General features: G+C 41.9%; 1 protein-coding gene and 1 long non-coding RNA gene across 2 annotated transcripts; one reads left to right on the top strand and one right to left on the bottom strand.

Moving 5' to 3' along the window:
• The first annotated feature begins 712 nt into the window (after window positions 1-712).
• jmjd4 (jumonji domain containing 4) lies at window positions 713-13,477 on the top strand. Its single transcript, XM_049482628.1, has 6 exons — window positions 713-2,257; window positions 3,782-3,947; window positions 4,799-4,924; window positions 9,774-10,041; window positions 11,159-11,305; window positions 12,938-13,477. The coding sequence occupies exons 1-6, from the start codon at window positions 1,999-2,001 to the stop codon at window positions 13,244-13,246; spliced, it is 1,275 nt and encodes a 424-aa protein (XP_049338585.1). The 5' UTR covers window positions 713-1,998; the 3' UTR covers window positions 13,247-13,477.
• Window positions 13,314-16,385, bottom strand: LOC125803911 (uncharacterized). The gene is made up of 10 exons (XR_007440326.1): window positions 16,344-16,385; window positions 16,244-16,303; window positions 16,064-16,111; window positions 15,826-15,885; window positions 15,466-15,545; window positions 15,314-15,365; window positions 15,206-15,253; window positions 14,894-14,965; window positions 14,614-14,665; window positions 13,314-13,403 (listed from the first exon to the last, which is right to left on the bottom strand). It is a non-coding gene; the product is annotated as an uncharacterized LOC125803911 (long non-coding RNA).
• Window positions 16,386-17,151: the final 766 nt, after the last annotated feature.

The following is a 17,151-nucleotide window of genomic DNA, read 5'->3' as shown; positions in this document are numbered from 1 at the left end:
CAGCCAGAACAATGAGTTTAGAGGTACTATAACATTTTATTTAATTGTTAAATAAGAACATTTCTAGTGCAAAAATGGTCATGGTAACGTTTTTTTTTTTTGAGTGTTTGAGGCTACATGCAAAAATAGAAAATTAAATGTAAAAATTAATTGTTTTATTTTTTTATTGTTCAAGAAATGTACAGTACAGTGTACAAAACATAAGTTTTCGTCCCTTTTTCCAATTTGTATTTTTTTTTTGCCCATCCCAATCGGAGCTTTTCTTTATTTTCTGATTTTGCATGTTGGATTATACCATCAGATTTGTGTTACAAGACACACAAATAGGCAAATCGCCTTTTCATTTTTCTTGTTCGCAAAAGGCTGAAACGAAAAACTAGATTATTTAAAAAATTTAATAAAAAAAACATTTTTTCTTCACTCTACTGAATGGGGGAAAAACATGATTAATTTTCTGTTTTCGAGTTTAGAATGATAAAGTCAGAAAAGTAAACTGCTAAACGTTACACTGCTAAACATCATTAAATATTATTATATTAATATTTAATATAATATTAATAATATTATTTTATATAATAAAATCTTATTTTGCATGTTTTCCATAAGAGCCCGTTAATTCTGGTGTCTCTCTCTGGCGCCCCCTGCTGGTCAGAGCGCGCGCTGCAGGGGGAACTCTCTCCTCTATACGCTCTGTGGCGGGTGGTCTCTATAAGGTCCGCCTGTGAAAGTGTTCCCCTTATAGCTGCAGGTAACCGAGCTCCTCAAGCTCCTCTCTATTCCAGCATTCAGGATTAAAATCCTGCATTTTAATATTATTATATTCAGATCTGCAGCTGCGCGGCTTCACTGCGCGAGAAGAGGCGATAAATCTCTATAAAAAGCCCTAAAATTAATATTATATACAGCAGAAATCACTGCTGATACAGAGCAGCTGCAGCACTGCCTCTATACACAGCCTCTACTGATCTGATCTGATCTTTAATTCATCAATAATCGAATACAGACCGGACGGACAGTAGCAGCTGGAGATCAAAGAGTGATCAGACGGACATAAAAAGGGATATCTGAAGATTAAAGAGGGATCAGATGGTCATCAGCAGCTGGAGATCAAAGAGAGATCAGACAGACATCAAAGAGGGATCACACGGACAGCAGCAGCTGGACATCAACGAGACATCAGAGGGACATCAGCAGTTGGAGACCAAGAGAGATCAGACGGACATACAGACATTAGACAGCTTTAGATCAAAGAGAGATCAGACTGCAGCTGGACATCAAAGAGAGATCAGACGGACATTAGCAGCTGGAGAGCAAAAAGTGATCAGACAGAGATTAGACGGACATCAAAGAGACATCAGACAGACATCAGCAGTTGGAGACCAAGAGAGATCAGACGGACATATAGACATTAGACAGAGGGCAGCTTGAGATCAAAAAGAGATCAGACTGCAGCTGGATATCTGGAGATCAGAAATCAGATAAAGATCAGCTGGAGATCAGACAGATGTTAGACTGAGATCAGACAGAGAGCAGCTGGAGATCAAAGAGAGATCAAACAGAGATTAGACTAAGATCAGACGGAGATCATCTGGAAATCAGACAGAGAGCAGAGATATTAAACAGAGATTAGACGGAGATCAGACGGAGATCAGACTGTGATCAGACTGAGATCAGACGGAGATAAGACTAAGATCAGACTGAGATCAGACGGAGATATTAAACTGAGATCAGACTGTGATCAGACAGAGATCAGCCGGAGATAAGACTAAGATCAGACGGAGATATTAAACTGAGATCAGACTGTGATCAGACAGAGATCAGCCGGAGATAAGACTAAGATCAGACGGAGATATTAAACAGAGATCAGACTGAGATCAGACTGAGATCAGACAGAGATCAGCCGGAGATAAGACTAAGATCAGACAGAGATCAGAAGGAGATATTAAACAGAGATTAGACGGAGATCAGACGGAGATCAGAAGGAGATGGTGTGTGGTGATGGATAGGGAGATGTTCCACAGCTGCTGCAGTCTGGTGAAGATTCCCCGGAGCTCCAGGCAGCAGCAGCCGGGCTCCTCCCCTCACTTCGTGGATTATATGGAGCGAGCCGCCGCCTACAGCCGCTTCCTACGGAACTTCCTGCTGCCCAACCAGCCCTGCATGTTCTCCAGCAGATTCACCCAGGACTGGAGCTGCAGGAGGAACTGGGTCACCGAGGAGGGAAAACCCAACTTCCAGAAGCTCCTGCAGGAGTTCGGTGAGCGGAGGCATGTGCGGCGTGTGATTGGTTAATTGGTTAAAGCAACAGTCCGTAATACTCTGTAGAGTACTTTTAAAACGTGCACTGCGGTGCAGCTTCTTTAAAAAGCTCTATATTCTCACCAGTTTTAGTGTCTTTCAGAATGAGCCGTTTGAGGGCTCTGACACTTTTATGTAAATAATCTGTTGCTGGCCACGCCCCATGTTTATGCAGAGAATTTACCATACATACGTTAGTGTTAGCTTGTGCTAAGCTAGTTCATGCTTAACTCATGGTTCAGGGTGAAAAAAAAACTGGTAAAAACATGGATTTTTAAAATAATTCTTTTTTCAGGCCTAGATCAGATTTGGAAAAATAAAAATACTCAAAAAGTTTTGGAAAAGTCATGGATATTTGCGCTACAATTCTTTGTGTTTCAGTTTATCGATTAAGAAAATCGATTTTGAGATAAAAAAAAATACATCAGTTAATTCAGTAATTTAGAATATAATTTCAATCAATCAATCAACCTTTATTTTTATTTGGGGAAAGGACATTGAGGGTGGCCCTCATTTACAATGTTGCCCAGCATTTACAACATCAAAGGGATTGATAAATAATAATAATAATAATAAATTCGAAATAAAAAGGAATTAAATAGTAAAAAATAATAACATTAGTACTAATTTTAAATCAACATTTATTGTATGTAAAACAGAAAATTCTAAAATACCATAAAAAACAAATTGACACATAAAAAGTAAAAAAATGATAACATATAAAAAAATTAAAAAGAGAATAGTAATTTAGCTCTCAGGATTAGACACGCATTTTATTAGTATATTAAAGATTGTGCGTTTTAACATTTTATCTGATTCATTTTAGACCTTCTATAATAATTTTTAATTAGAGTTTTAGTAGATTTTTGGTTTTATTGTCCATGTCTCTATGCACTGATATTTAAAAAATCATATGTTCACTTAAATTTGCCTTGAATGCATTGAAAAGTCATGAAAATATCATGGAAATTTATTGGTTAAAACGTGTATGAACTAGGGCTGCAGATATCGATTATTTTAGTAATCGAGTACTCTACTGAAAAATCGATTCGATTATTCGAGTAATCGAATAAAACATATTCGTTTGCCTAAAAAGCAATTAAAATACACAAGAGAAATCAAGAAATTTTCCTAATAATGAATGAATGACCAATTGGTTTCATTTTGTAATTCACAACATACGCCTCCTCCACCTACTTCCTGTTCGTGGGTGACACGATGTGTCACATTAAAATTCAGAGTAACTCGAATTACTAATTTTAATCAAGTAACTCAAATTACTCAAGTAATCGTTTCACCCCTAGTATGAACCCTGTCTACTGCAATAGAAGCACAAAACACTAAGTACAGATTCCTCCTTCAGACGAAGTCTGCTAGCTAATTCTGTTAATTCTAATTTAGCTTCTCCATACTCATACTGTACTAACCTGAAGAACACCTGTACCTACATTAATGAACCTGTGTTCTGACCTCGTATCTCCAGAGGACACGCCGGTTCCTGTGGCCAACTGCAGCGCCAAGGAGTACAACGCCAACCCCAAGCAGATCATGCCCTTCAGAGAGTTCATCCAGTACTGGAGAGAGTACATCCAGAACGGCCACTCCTCCCCCAGAGGCTGCCTCTACCTGAAGGACTGGCACATGCAGAGGTACCTCACCTGTACCTGTTCCAGCACCTACCTGATACAGGAGTAACCACTGTAGCTGTGGGATATTTAATAAAATACAAGTTTTTAATGATCCAGAAAAGCACACTTCATACAGTACCTGTCAAAAGTTTAGACACACCTTCTTATGCTAATTTTCTATTTATTATTCATTTCTTTTCCTACATAGTAAATAAATAGTAAAGTGATCTATCAGATTATAAAGGAACACATAATGAATCATGTAGTAACTTAAAAACAGTGTTAAACAAACCTAAATACTCTCTAAAATACTTATCTGGGGAGCTGTTAACTTGGATGGTCCTGATGAGTGCCAGTTTCATCATCATAACCTTTTTTACTCACCAAGTTATTTTGCTAGTTAGTTTGTTGCTTCTCATAATCTGGATTCGAACATTACTCAAATATTCACTATTCACTGTATAGCTGTAACTCTACCTCTTCACTACTTTACTTTAACTGATGCTCTCAAACACTTTATTAAGAGACAAGAAATTAAAGTAATTAACTCTTGATGAGTTCAGCACAGCTGTTAACTGAAAGCCTGAATTCCAGGAGACTCTACCTCATAAAACTGACTGAGAAAATCCAGCAGAGATGTTCAAAACTGATCATCTAAACAAGAGGAGATACTTTGAAGAATCTAAATGGTTTATTTGTGTTTGTATAATAAATAATGTTAGATGTTTTTATTCATAGTCTGGATGAGTTTAGTATTTAGTATTAATTTAAAATAATGAAAAAATATTGAATTTAAGGTGTCTAAACTACTTTCCAGATATAATACATGATGTTAATGGGTGTAAACTGTGTGTGTGTGTTGTTTGTTTTAGGATGTTTCCAGAACACAACACCTACAAGACTCCAATCTACTTCTCCTCAGACTGGCTTAACGAGTACTGGGACACTATAGAGGTGGACGACTATCGCTTCGTCTACATGGGGCCTAAAGGATCCTGGTATGAGGTTTTATCACATTCATCCTGGATCTGATTCACCACAGACTGTATACCAAGTGTTTCACTAGTCTAATACAAACTGAAGCTGTTTTTTCTCACTAATAAGAGCTTTTCTTAAAGCTACACAGCTGTTTAATCCCTTTAATCCCTTCAGTTCACTTCACAGCATTGTGTGTGTGTGGTAAAGCTCTTACTTTCACTATTACAGAACATTTCCCTGAGTTCTAGTGAGTTCTGGTGTTTTTCTACCATTTGTACGATTTCACCAAACGTGAATGAAACAAATAAACATGTTTTCCACCACCAGAGGATGTTTAACATCTTTCTACATGGATGTTTAACACGGGAGAAGCTACTCCCTGCATCAGTTCAGGTTAAATAGTAACATGTTGCCAGATAAAACATATTAACCACCCATCAGGGTTCGTACGGTCATGAAAAACCTTGAAAAGGCATGGATTTTGGACATAGCAATTTGCAGGCCTGGATAAGTTTTCACGGAAATTTGGTCCATGAATCTTTGTGTTTCCTTTTATTTATGGAGAAAATCTATTTTTAGCTATAAATACGTCATCTCAGAGTTAATTTAGCCCGACACAATGGAGCTCTCAGGATCTTGCACACATTGCACAAATAAGGGCACACTAGCAGGGCTAGTAGGGCTAGCAGCTACACCAGACTGCTCTTTTACTTTTTTTACTTTACTTTCACTTCAGATACGCTGTAGCAGCAACAGCAAACGCGCTTTTCAGCGCGCTTTTTCGGACAAGGTTGGGCGATTCTCACTTGAGCGGGGCGTGGCAAACCCCCTCTTTCACACTTTCTCTGTTTGCGGACCTCGGGGGCGTTACTCACGGCTTTAAAAGACAGTCTGGTGGCGCTGATTTCCTATATCGCCCGCAGCTGTGCGCAATCTAGAGTCCTATTACATCACTCACACTCGCCGAGGCGTCAGCCGAAGGCGTCAGCTGTTGTGTGAAGACCCTCTCGTGTGAAGACCTAACTCGGGTAAAGACCTGCGAGTCTACCTGCGCGAGTCCACCGAGCAAGGCCACTGACAAGGCAGCCCGTCCTACTGCCTCCTAAAATGTGCTCCCAACACATCTCAGTTATTTCCGGCACGCACAGAAGGCGTAAAAACACAAACAGGCGCCAGGATCATACTAACCTGCGGCCACTAAAACAAACCACGCCCACTACTACCTCATTCTCTGTTGGGCTATGGAACTGCCAGTCGGCTGTTAATAAAGCAGACTTTATCGCCTCTTATGCGAATCATCAGTCATTACAACTGCTGGCACTGACTGAAACTTGGATCAAACCTGAAAATACTGCTACTTCCTTCTCCCACACTTCTCGTCTCTCTGGACGAGGAGGTGGAACTGGCCTATTAATCGCTAATGGCTTAAAACATACTCCACTACTACCTGCAAACTCATACAGTTCATTTGAGTATCATGCCACACTGGTTAATACTCCAGCAAAACTTGCCATTATTGTTCTCTATCGTCCTCCTGGACAAATGGGCGAATTCACGCATGAACTTGACATGCTACTGTCTTCTATCCCTGAGCAAGATTGTCCCATGCTCATTCTAGGGGATATGAACATCCATCATGACAGTACCAGCTTCACAAACTTCCTGTCCCTCATGCAGTCTTTCGAACTGGAGCAGGTCCCCAGCCCTCCAACACATAAAGCTGGCAAACATCTAGACCTGATCTTCACTCGTAACTGTGACACCGACTCTCTAACTGTCACTCCTTTGCACGTCTCAGATCACTACTTTATGAAACTCAATGTTCATATTTCAAACAAACCCACGGCTACTCCTACTATGGTCTCGTTCCGCCGAAATTTACGAGATCTCTCAGCAGACCAGTTCTCCTCGCTGGTGACTGACAATATGCCTCCACCAGGCTCATTTTCATCACTCAATGTAAATGATGCCACTGACACTCTCTGCTCCACACTAAGCTCCTGTTTGGACAACCTCTGTCCTCTTACATCTCGAGCCATTAGCTCTAGCAAACCGCAGCCATGGCTTAAAAATGACACACTCAGGGAACTACGCTCCAAACTCCGAGCTGCCGAAAGAAAATGGCAAAAAAACAAAAAACAAGCAGACCTAAAAATTACCAACTGCTCCTGGCTTCCTTCTCAGCCACCATCACGACTGCTAAAGCTGAATTTTATCACAATAAATTCTGCTCTCTCACAGACTCCCGGAAACTATTTGCTACATTTAAATCACTACTCAACCCTCCGCCTCCTCCTCCGGCTACATGCCTTACGGCTGAAACACTTGCCTCATTCTTTACTGGCAAAGTGGCGGCCATCAGCAACCAGTTTACTGATGCACAATGTAGCAGTCCTACTGCATCCTCTACTGCCCGGTGTCCCTCCACCGAAGGCGTTGCTTTCTCCTCGTTCACTCCTCTCACTGAGAACGAGACACTGGCTCTCCTAACACATAGCCGTCCTACTACGTGTCCGCTTGACCCAATTCCTTCAAACCTACTGCAAACTATCGCACCTGCAATCATTCCGGCTATCACTCACACGATCAATGCCTCTTTAACTTCTGGTGTGTTCCCGACTGCTTTCAAACAAGCACATGTGACACCACTGCTTAAAAAGCCTTCTCTCAACCCCGCCCAGGTTGATAACTACAGACCGGTCTCACTGCTACCCTTTCTCTCTAAAATGACCTTCTGGACCAGAACCAATCTGGGTTCAAAAAAGGACACTCTACCGAGACGGCTCTGTTGTCTGTGACTGAAGCGTTGAAAACTGCCAGAGCTGCAGGCCAGTCCTCAGTGCTCATTCTGCTGGACCTCTCGGCCGCATTTGACACGGTCAACCATGACTTCCTCCTAACTATACTCTCAAACATGGGGATCGCAGACAATGAGCTGTCATGGTTCAGATCGTACCTCACTGGGCGCTCGTTCAAGGTGTTGTGGCAAGGACAGCTGTCCTCAGCCCGCTCCTTATCCACTGGGGTTCCCCAAGGTTCGGTACTGGGACCCCTTCTCTTCTCCATATACACCACCTCTCTTGGTCAGGTTGTCCGCTCACACGGATTTTCCTACCATTGCTTTGCTGATGACACCCAGCTATACCTGTCGTTCTCACCTGAAGATAACTCAATCTCTGCACGGATATCGCAGTGTCTCTCTGACATATCCTCATGGATGAAGGAGCATCACCTTCAATTAAATCTCTCAAAGACTGAACTTCTGGTTATACCAGCAAAACCATCTTTTCAACACAACTTCTCTATAAGTATCGACTCTCTCTCTCTCTCACCGACAAAGGTTGCTAGGAACCTGGGTGTTCTGGTTGATGACCAACTCTCCTTCACGCACCATGTGGCCTCAGATGCTCGGTCCTGCCGCTTTGCCCTTTATAACATCCGAAAAATTAGACCGTTCCTGACGCAACAGGCCACCCAACTCCTGGTGCAAGCGGTCGTCATCTCACGCCTCGACTACTGCAATGCCCTGCTAACTGGCCTCCCGGCCTGTGTAGTAAAACCACTCCAGATGATCCAGAATGCAGCAGCACGTCTGGTCTTCAACCAGCCAAAATGGACACATGTCACCCCGCTGCTCATTGAGCTCCATTGGCTACCAGTTGATGCTCGCATCAAATTCAAAGCTCTTACAATCGCCTACAAGGTGATGACAGAACAGGCTCCTTCCTACCTGCACTCGCTCCTGAAGGCTTACGCTACCTCCCGGCCGCTGCGCTCCTCCAATGAACGTCGCCTCGCTTTACCAAACAAACATTCACACAAAGCAATCCAGACTGTTCTCATACAGAGTTCCCCAATGGTGGAACAAACTACCCTCCACTACCAGATCAGGAGAATCTCTCACTATCTTTAATAAACTCCTGAAGACAGAGCTCTTCAAAGAGCACTTACTCTCCTAACACCTCTAACTAACTACCTTCTACTACCAGATCAGGAGAATCTCTCACTATCTTTAATAAACTCCTGAAGACAGAGCTCTTCAAAGAGCACTTACTCTCCTAACACCTCTAACTAACTACCTTCTACTACCAGATCAGGAGAATCTCTCACTATCTTTAATAAACTCCTGAAGACAGAGCTCTTCAAAGAGCACTTACTCTCCTAACACCTCTAACTAACTACCTTCTACTACCAGATCAGGAGAATCTCTCACTATCTTTAATAAACTCCTGAAGACAGAGCTCTTCAAAGAGCACTTACTCTCTTAACACCTCTAACACACTAACTACTTCTAACCTCATTTCCTTCTTCCTCTCCTTCACTCCTCTATCCTATTATTTCCCTTTGTCCTCCTTTTATCCCTATCCAAAGATGTTTTACCTTTAAACTTATTTTACATTGTACTTGACTATTGTAAGTCGCTTTGGACAAAAGCGTCTGCCAAATGTAATGTAATGTAGTGTAATGTAATGTAATTTTATTATTAAATATTGTGTCAGATTAATTTTAGGCCTACTATAATAAATTTCAACTATAGTTTTAGTTGATTTTTGGTTTTATTGTCTATGTCTCCACTGATGTTTTTTGAAAAATTGTATGATTATGACGATTTGCTTTGAAGGCCTAGAAAAGTCATGGAAAAATCATGGAAATGTATTGGTTAAAAAGTGTATGCACCCTGACCCATGCAGTATTTATTATCCAGTGGGATGCTTTTACCTGTTCTAGACATTTTTAGAACTGATTTGGCTGCTTGTGTAGAATCTTGGAGAAAATATAGGTATAAACACAAAGATTTGAGGTTGGTGGAAAACTCTTTCTGGTGTTGAATCTCTTTAATCCAGTTGATTCTTCTGCTTTGGTCTCCAGGACGCCGTTCCACGCCGACGTGTTCCGGTCCTACAGCTGGTCCGCCAACATCTGCGGGCGAAAGAAGTGGCTGCTGTACCCGCCGGGGCAGGAGGAGTTCCTGCGGGACTGCCACGGGAACCTGGCGTACGACGTGACTGCGGCGGCGCTGCAGGATAAAGGACAGTTCCCGCACTTCCAGGAGGCGTGCCAACCCCTGGAGATCATCCAGGAGGCTGGAGAGATCATCTTTGTCCCCAGCGGGTGGCATCATCAGGTCTACAACCTGGTGAGGAGCTCGTATTAATAATTAATAATCAATCAATCAATCATCAAAACTAAATTACTCTCAGTTTGCTATTTATAGGTTTATATTTGAGTAAAATGAACATTGTTGTTTTATTCTATAAACTACAGACAACATTTCTCCCAAATTACAAATAAAAATATTCTCATTTAGAGCATTTTATTTACAGAAAATGAGAAATGACTGAAATAACAAAAAAGATGCAGAACTTTCAGACCTCAAATAATGCAAAGAAAACAAGTTCATATTCATAAAGTTTTAAGAGTTCAGAAATAATCAATATTTGGTGGAATAACCCTGGTTGGTTTTTAATCACAGTTTTAATTTCATGCATCTTGGCATCATGTTCTCCTCCGCCAGTCTTACACACTGCTTTTGGATAACTTTATGCTGCTTTACTCCTGGTGTAAAAAGTCAAACAGTTCAGTTTGGTGGTTTGATGGCTCTTGATTATATTCCAGAGGTTTTCAATTTGGTACAATCAAAGAAAAATCATAATTTTTAACTATAAAAATGATGACTACTACTTTAATCTATTTAACTACTTTAAATATAGTGAGGGGTACAGGTGAAATCCATACTGAGGTGATTGTGATCTGGCAGGTGTCATGTGAGGGAGTGGATGAGTGAAAATTACAGTTTTTGTTCTGCAAAATAAGAACCAAACTCTTACAAATAATCTAGCATCAAGATTTAACCACTTTTGTTTACACAAATCAAAGTTGTTTAATTGAAGAATCTCTAAACTAGTAACTAAACTAGTCTTAACTAGTCTTAATATATATATTAATAACACTCTAAATGTAGGTACTGTTATATTATACACTAAGGGGTCGGAGCTACAATCTCTCATTAGGACCATATATAGAATAATAGAATCCTAGTATTAATATTTTTATTTAAATATTTGATTTATTCATCAAAAATGCATCAATATCAATTAAAATGTACGTTTCTAGAGATGCCCCCCCCCCCTAATTATAATAAAGCTCTAAATGCAGGTATTATGTTGATTTCATGGAGAATATGAATAAAGCTGTGTGTGGGCGGAGTCTGGGTGATGATGCGTATTGATTGATGTGTTTTTTCTGAATGGTAGGAGGATACGATCTCCATCAATCATAACTGGCTGAACGGGTGTAATCTGGACGTGATGTGGCAGTTCCTGCAGGAGGAGCTCTCGTCCGTACAGAAGGAGATCGAGGAGTGGAGGGACACTATGGACACCTGGCACCAGCACTGCCAGGTAATGAGCTCACTACTGACCACTACTGACCACTACTGATCACTACTAATCACTACTGATCACTACTGACTCACTACCGATCAATACTGACCACCACTGATCACACTGACCACTACTGATCACTACTGACCACTACTGAACACTACTGATCACTACTGACTCACTACTGATCACTACTGATCACTACTGATCTCTACTAATCACTACTGATCACTACTGATCACTACTGACCACTACTGATCTCTACTGATCTCTACTGATCACTACTGATCACTACTGAACACTACTGACTCACTACTGATCACTACTGATCTCTACTGATCACTACTGAACACTACTGAACACTACTGACTCACTACTGATCTCTACTGATCACTACCGATCACTACTGATCACTACTGACTCACTACCGATCAATACTGACCACCACTGATCACACTGATCACGACTGATCTCTACTAATCACTACTGATCACTACTGATCTCTACTGACTCACTACTGACCACTACTGACCACTACTAATCACTACTGATCACTACTGATCTCTACTGATCACTACTGATCTCTACTGATCACTACTGACTCACTACCGATCAATACTGACCACCACTGATCACACTGATCACACTGATCACACTGATCACTACTGACCACTACTGATCACTACTGATCACTACTGACCACTACTGACTCACTACTGATCACTACTGATCACTACTGATCACTACTGATCTCTACTGATCTCTACCGATCACACTGATCAATACTGATCACTACTGATCACTACTGATCTCTACTGATCTCTACTAATCACTACTCATCACTACTGTTTACTACTGATCACTACTGATCACTACTGACTCACTACCGATCAATACTGTCCACCACTGATCACACTGAACACTACTGATCTCTACTGATCGCTACTGACCGCTACTGATCACACTGAACACTGATCGCGACTGATCACACTGATCACGACTGATCACTACTGATCACACTGATCACTACTGATCACACTGATCACACTGATCACCATCAGGACTCGGGGTTTTACTGCTCCACCTGGAGGCATCTCTTTTTTCCTGAAGAACTCTGAAGGTGCTCTGTAGAATCTGTCATGTTCGAGTTCTTACCAGTTTTAGTGCTTTTCAGAACGAGCCTTTTGAGGGCTCTGTCACTTTGTTGCAAATAAGCTGTGTCTGGCCACGCCTCCAAGCTAGTTCATGCTTGAACTGTGACAGAAGCATAAAACTCACAAAACTCACAATTTAAAAGTACTAACATCTCCCTCATCTACTGACTCCCCACAGACAGTAGGTACAGATCCCTCCCTCAGACGAAGTCTGCTCACAAATCCTGCTGTGTAATGATTGAGGTTTGCATAATCATTTTTAGAACGAGCCTTTTAAGTCACTTTTATGCAAATAAGCTGTTGCTGGCCACACCTCCATGTTTATGCTGAGTGTTTAGTGCTAAGCTAGTTCATGCTTAACTGTGATAGAAGCATAACAAAACTCATAATTTAAAAGTACTTCCATCTTCCTTATCTGCTGACTCCCCACAGACAGTAGGTACAGATCCCTCCCTCAGACGAAGTCTGTTCACTAATCCTTCTGTGTTGTTTTCAGGTAATAATGAAATCCTGCACGGGGATTGATTATGCAGAGTTCGCCTCCTTCCTGAAAACCATCGCCAACAACCGGATCTCCTTCCTGAGCTCCTGCCCGGGCGGCGGGGGCGGGGTGTCCGGGGTCCTGACGGAGACGCTGAGCGCGCTGGGTCCTCACCACGCCGCCTTCGACCTGCAGAGGATCAGCCACATCCTGGAGAGCATGCTCACCAACGAGGACTTCAAAAGACTCGAAACCTCAGCCCTCACCTTCAAACCTGAGGAGCTGCTGCAGGAGATCAGAGACGCCGTCCACACCATCGTCTGATCAGCACACCTCAACACCTACACAAACACCTGAACACCTACACAAACACCTGAACTACTCAAAAAACACCTCAACACCTACACAAACACCTGAACTACTCAAAAAACACCTCAACACCTACACAAACATCTGAACTACTCAAAAAACACCTCAACACCTTTACAAACACCTCAACACCTTCACAAACACCTCAACACCCTCACAAACACCTCAACACCTTCACAAACACCTGAACACCTTCACAAACACCTCAACACCCTCACAAACACCTCAACACCCTCACAAACACCTGAACACCTTCACAAACACCTGAACACCTTCACAAACACCTGAACACCTTCACAAACACCTGAACACCTTCACAAACACCTCACACCCTCACAAACACCTCAACACCCTCACAAACACCTCAACACCTTCACAAACACCTGAACACCTTCACAAACACCTCAACACCTTCACAAACACCTCAACACCTTCACAAACACCTTAACACCCTCACAAACACCTGAACACCTACACAAACACCTCAACACCTTCACAAACACCTGAACACCTTCACAAACACCTCAACACCTTCACAAACACCTCAACACCCTCACAAACACCTGAACACCTACACAAACACCTCAACACCTACACAAACACCTCAACACCTTCACAAACACCTGAACACCTTCACAAACACCTCAACACCTTCACAAACACCTCAACACCTTCACAAACACCTCAACACCTTCACAAACACCTGAACACCTTCACAAACACCTCAACACCCTCACAAACACCTCAACACCTTCACAAACACCTCAACACCTTCACAAACACCTGAACACCTTCACAAACACCTGAACACCTTCACAAACACCTCAACACCTTCACAAACACCTCAACACCTTCACAAACACCTCAACACCCTCACAAACACCTGAACACCTACACAAACACCTCAACACCTACACAAACACCTCAACACCTTCACAAACACCTCAACACCTTCACAAACACCTCAACTACTCACATGAACCTTCTCAAATGCCTGAACTATTCAGAAACACATTAACTACTCAAAAAACACCTGAACTACTAAAAAAAACACCTCAACACCTTCACAAACACTTCAACACCCTCACAAACACCTCAATACCTACACAAACACCTGAACACCTTCACAAACACCTGAACACCTTCACAAACACCTGAACACCTTCACAAACACCTCAACACCTTCACAAACATCTGAACTACTCAAAAAACACCTCAACACCTTTACAAACACCTCAATACCTACACAAACACCTGAACACCTTCACAAACACCTGAACACCTTCACAAACACCTGAACACCTTCACAAACACCTCAACACCTACACAAACATCTGAACTACTCAAAAAACACCTCAACACCTTTACAAACACCTCAACACCTTCACAAACACCTCAATACCTACACAAACACCTGAACACCTTCACAAACACCTCAACACCTTCACAAACACCTGAACACCTTCACAAACACCTCAACACCTTCACAAACACCTCAACACCTACACAAACACCTCAACACCTACACAAACACCTCAACACCTTCACAAACACCTCAACACCTTCACAAACACCTGAACACCTTCACAAACACCTCAACACCTTCACAAACACCTCAACACCCTCACAAACACCTCAACACCCTCACAAACACCTCAACACCTTCACAAACACCTGAACACCTTCACAAACACCTCAACACCTTCACAAACACCTCAACACCTACACAAACATCTGAACTACTCAAAAAACACCTCAACACCTTTACAAACACCTCAACACCTTCACAAACACCTCAACACCTTCACAAACACTTCAACACCCTCACAAACACCTCAATACCTACACAAACACCTGAACACCTTCACAAACACCTCAACACCTTCACAAACTCCTGAACACCTTCACAAACACCTCAACACCTTCACAAACACCTCAACACCTACACAAACACCTCAACACCTACACAAACACCTCAACACCTACACAAACACCTCAACACCTACACAAACACCTCAACACCTTCACAAACACCTCAACACCTTCACAAACACCTCAACACCTACACAAACACCTGAACACCTACACAAACACCTGAACACCTACACAAACACCTCAACACCTACACAAACACCTCAACACCTTCACAAACACCTGAACACCTTCACAAACACCTCAACACCTTCACAAACACCTCAACACCCTCACAAACACCTCAACACCTTCACAAACACCTGAACACCTTCACAAACACCTGAACACCTTCACAAACACCTCAACACCTTCACAAACACCTCAACACCTTCACAAACACCTCAACACCTTCACAAACACCTCAACACCCTCACAAACACCTCAACACCCTCACAAACACCTGAACACCTTCACAAACACCTGAACACCTTCACAAACACCTGAACACCTTCACAAACACCTCAACACCTTCACAAACACCTCAACACCTTCACAAACACTTCAACACCTACACAAACACCTGAACACCTACACAAACACCTGAACACCTACACAAACACCTCAACACCTACACAAACACCTCAACACCTACACAAACACCTCAACACCTTCACAAACACCTGAACACCTTCACAAACACCTCAACACCTTCACAAACACCTCAACACCCTCACAAACACCTCAACACCTTCACAAACACCTGAACACCTTCACAAACACCAACACCTTCACAAACACCTCAACACCTTCACAAACACCTCAACACCTTCACAAACACCTCAACACCTTCACAAACACCTCAACACCCTCACAAACACCTCAACACCCTCACAAACACCTGAACACCTACACAAACACCTGAACACCTTCACGAACACCTTCACAAACACCTCAACACCTTCACAAACACCTCAACACCTTCACAAACACCTCAACACCTTCACAAACACCTGAACACCTTCACAAACACCTGAACACCCTCACAAACACCTGAACACCCTCACAAACACCTGAACACCTACACAAACACCTGAACACCTACACAAACACCTCAACACCTTCACAAACACCTCAACACCTTCACAAACACCTCAACACCTTCACAAACACCTCAACACCTTCACAAACACCTCAACTACTCACATGAACCTTCACAAATGCCTGAACTATTCAGAAACACATTAACTACTCAAAAAACACCTGAACTACTAAAAAAAACACCTCAACACCTTCACAAACACCTGAACTACTAAAAAAAAAACCCTGAACCTTCAGAAACACCTAGACTGCTCACAAACACCTGAAACATAAGAAACACCTGAATTACTCAAAAAAACACCTGAATCTTCACAAACACCTGAACTACTCAAAAAAACACCTGGACTACTCACCTGAACCCTCACAAACACCTAATCTACTCAAAAAAACACCTGGATCATCAGAAACACCTGAACGACTCACCTGAACCATTAGAAACAACTGAACTGCTCGAAAAAAACACCTAAACTACCTGAAATACTGATTCAAAACACCTGAACTACTCACCTGGACCATCCGAAACACCTGAACTACTTAAAAACACCTAAATTACTTTTTAAAAACATCCGAACTATTAAAAAAAAATTCTGGACCATCAGAAACTCCTGAACTACCTGAAATATCATTTCAAAACAACTGAACTACCTTAAATACCTAAAGTATTTAATTTAAAAGTAAATTGATTTAACCAGAAAGCCCTTAATTACACTTACAATATATGGGCAAAAGTACTGAAACACAGCTGTTAATCACTGAATTCAGGGGTCAGGTGATCCAGATCTATCAGCACAGGTGAATAAAACCTGTAGAAAAAGCCCTTTTAGCCACGCGGTCTGTCTGTACAGAGA

Source organism: Astyanax mexicanus, chromosome 8 (assembly GCF_023375975.1).
Source record: "Astyanax mexicanus isolate ESR-SI-001 chromosome 8, AstMex3_surface, whole genome shotgun sequence".
Lineage (NCBI taxonomy): Eukaryota > Metazoa > Chordata > Actinopteri > Characiformes > Acestrorhamphidae > Astyanax > Astyanax mexicanus.
Note: the sequence above shows the minus strand (reverse complement) of the source record. Positions and strands in the feature narration are given on the sequence as shown.

What these genes read in the sequence shown, in the direction of transcription:
- jmjd4 (XM_049482628.1), top strand. Translation starts at nt 1,999, where the DNA reads ATGGATAGGGAGATGTTCCACAGCTGCTGCAGTCTGGTGAAGATTCCC. An exon ending in GAAGCTCCTGCAGGAGTTCG is followed by an intron (nt 2,258 to 3,781) that starts GTGAGCGGAGGC and finishes TCGTATCTCCAG; the next exon opens with AGGACACGCCGGTTCCTGTG. An exon ending in ATCATCAGGTCTACAACCTG is followed by an intron (nt 10,042 to 11,158) that starts GTGAGGAGCTCG and finishes TCTGAATGGTAG; the next exon opens with GAGGATACGATCTCCATCAA.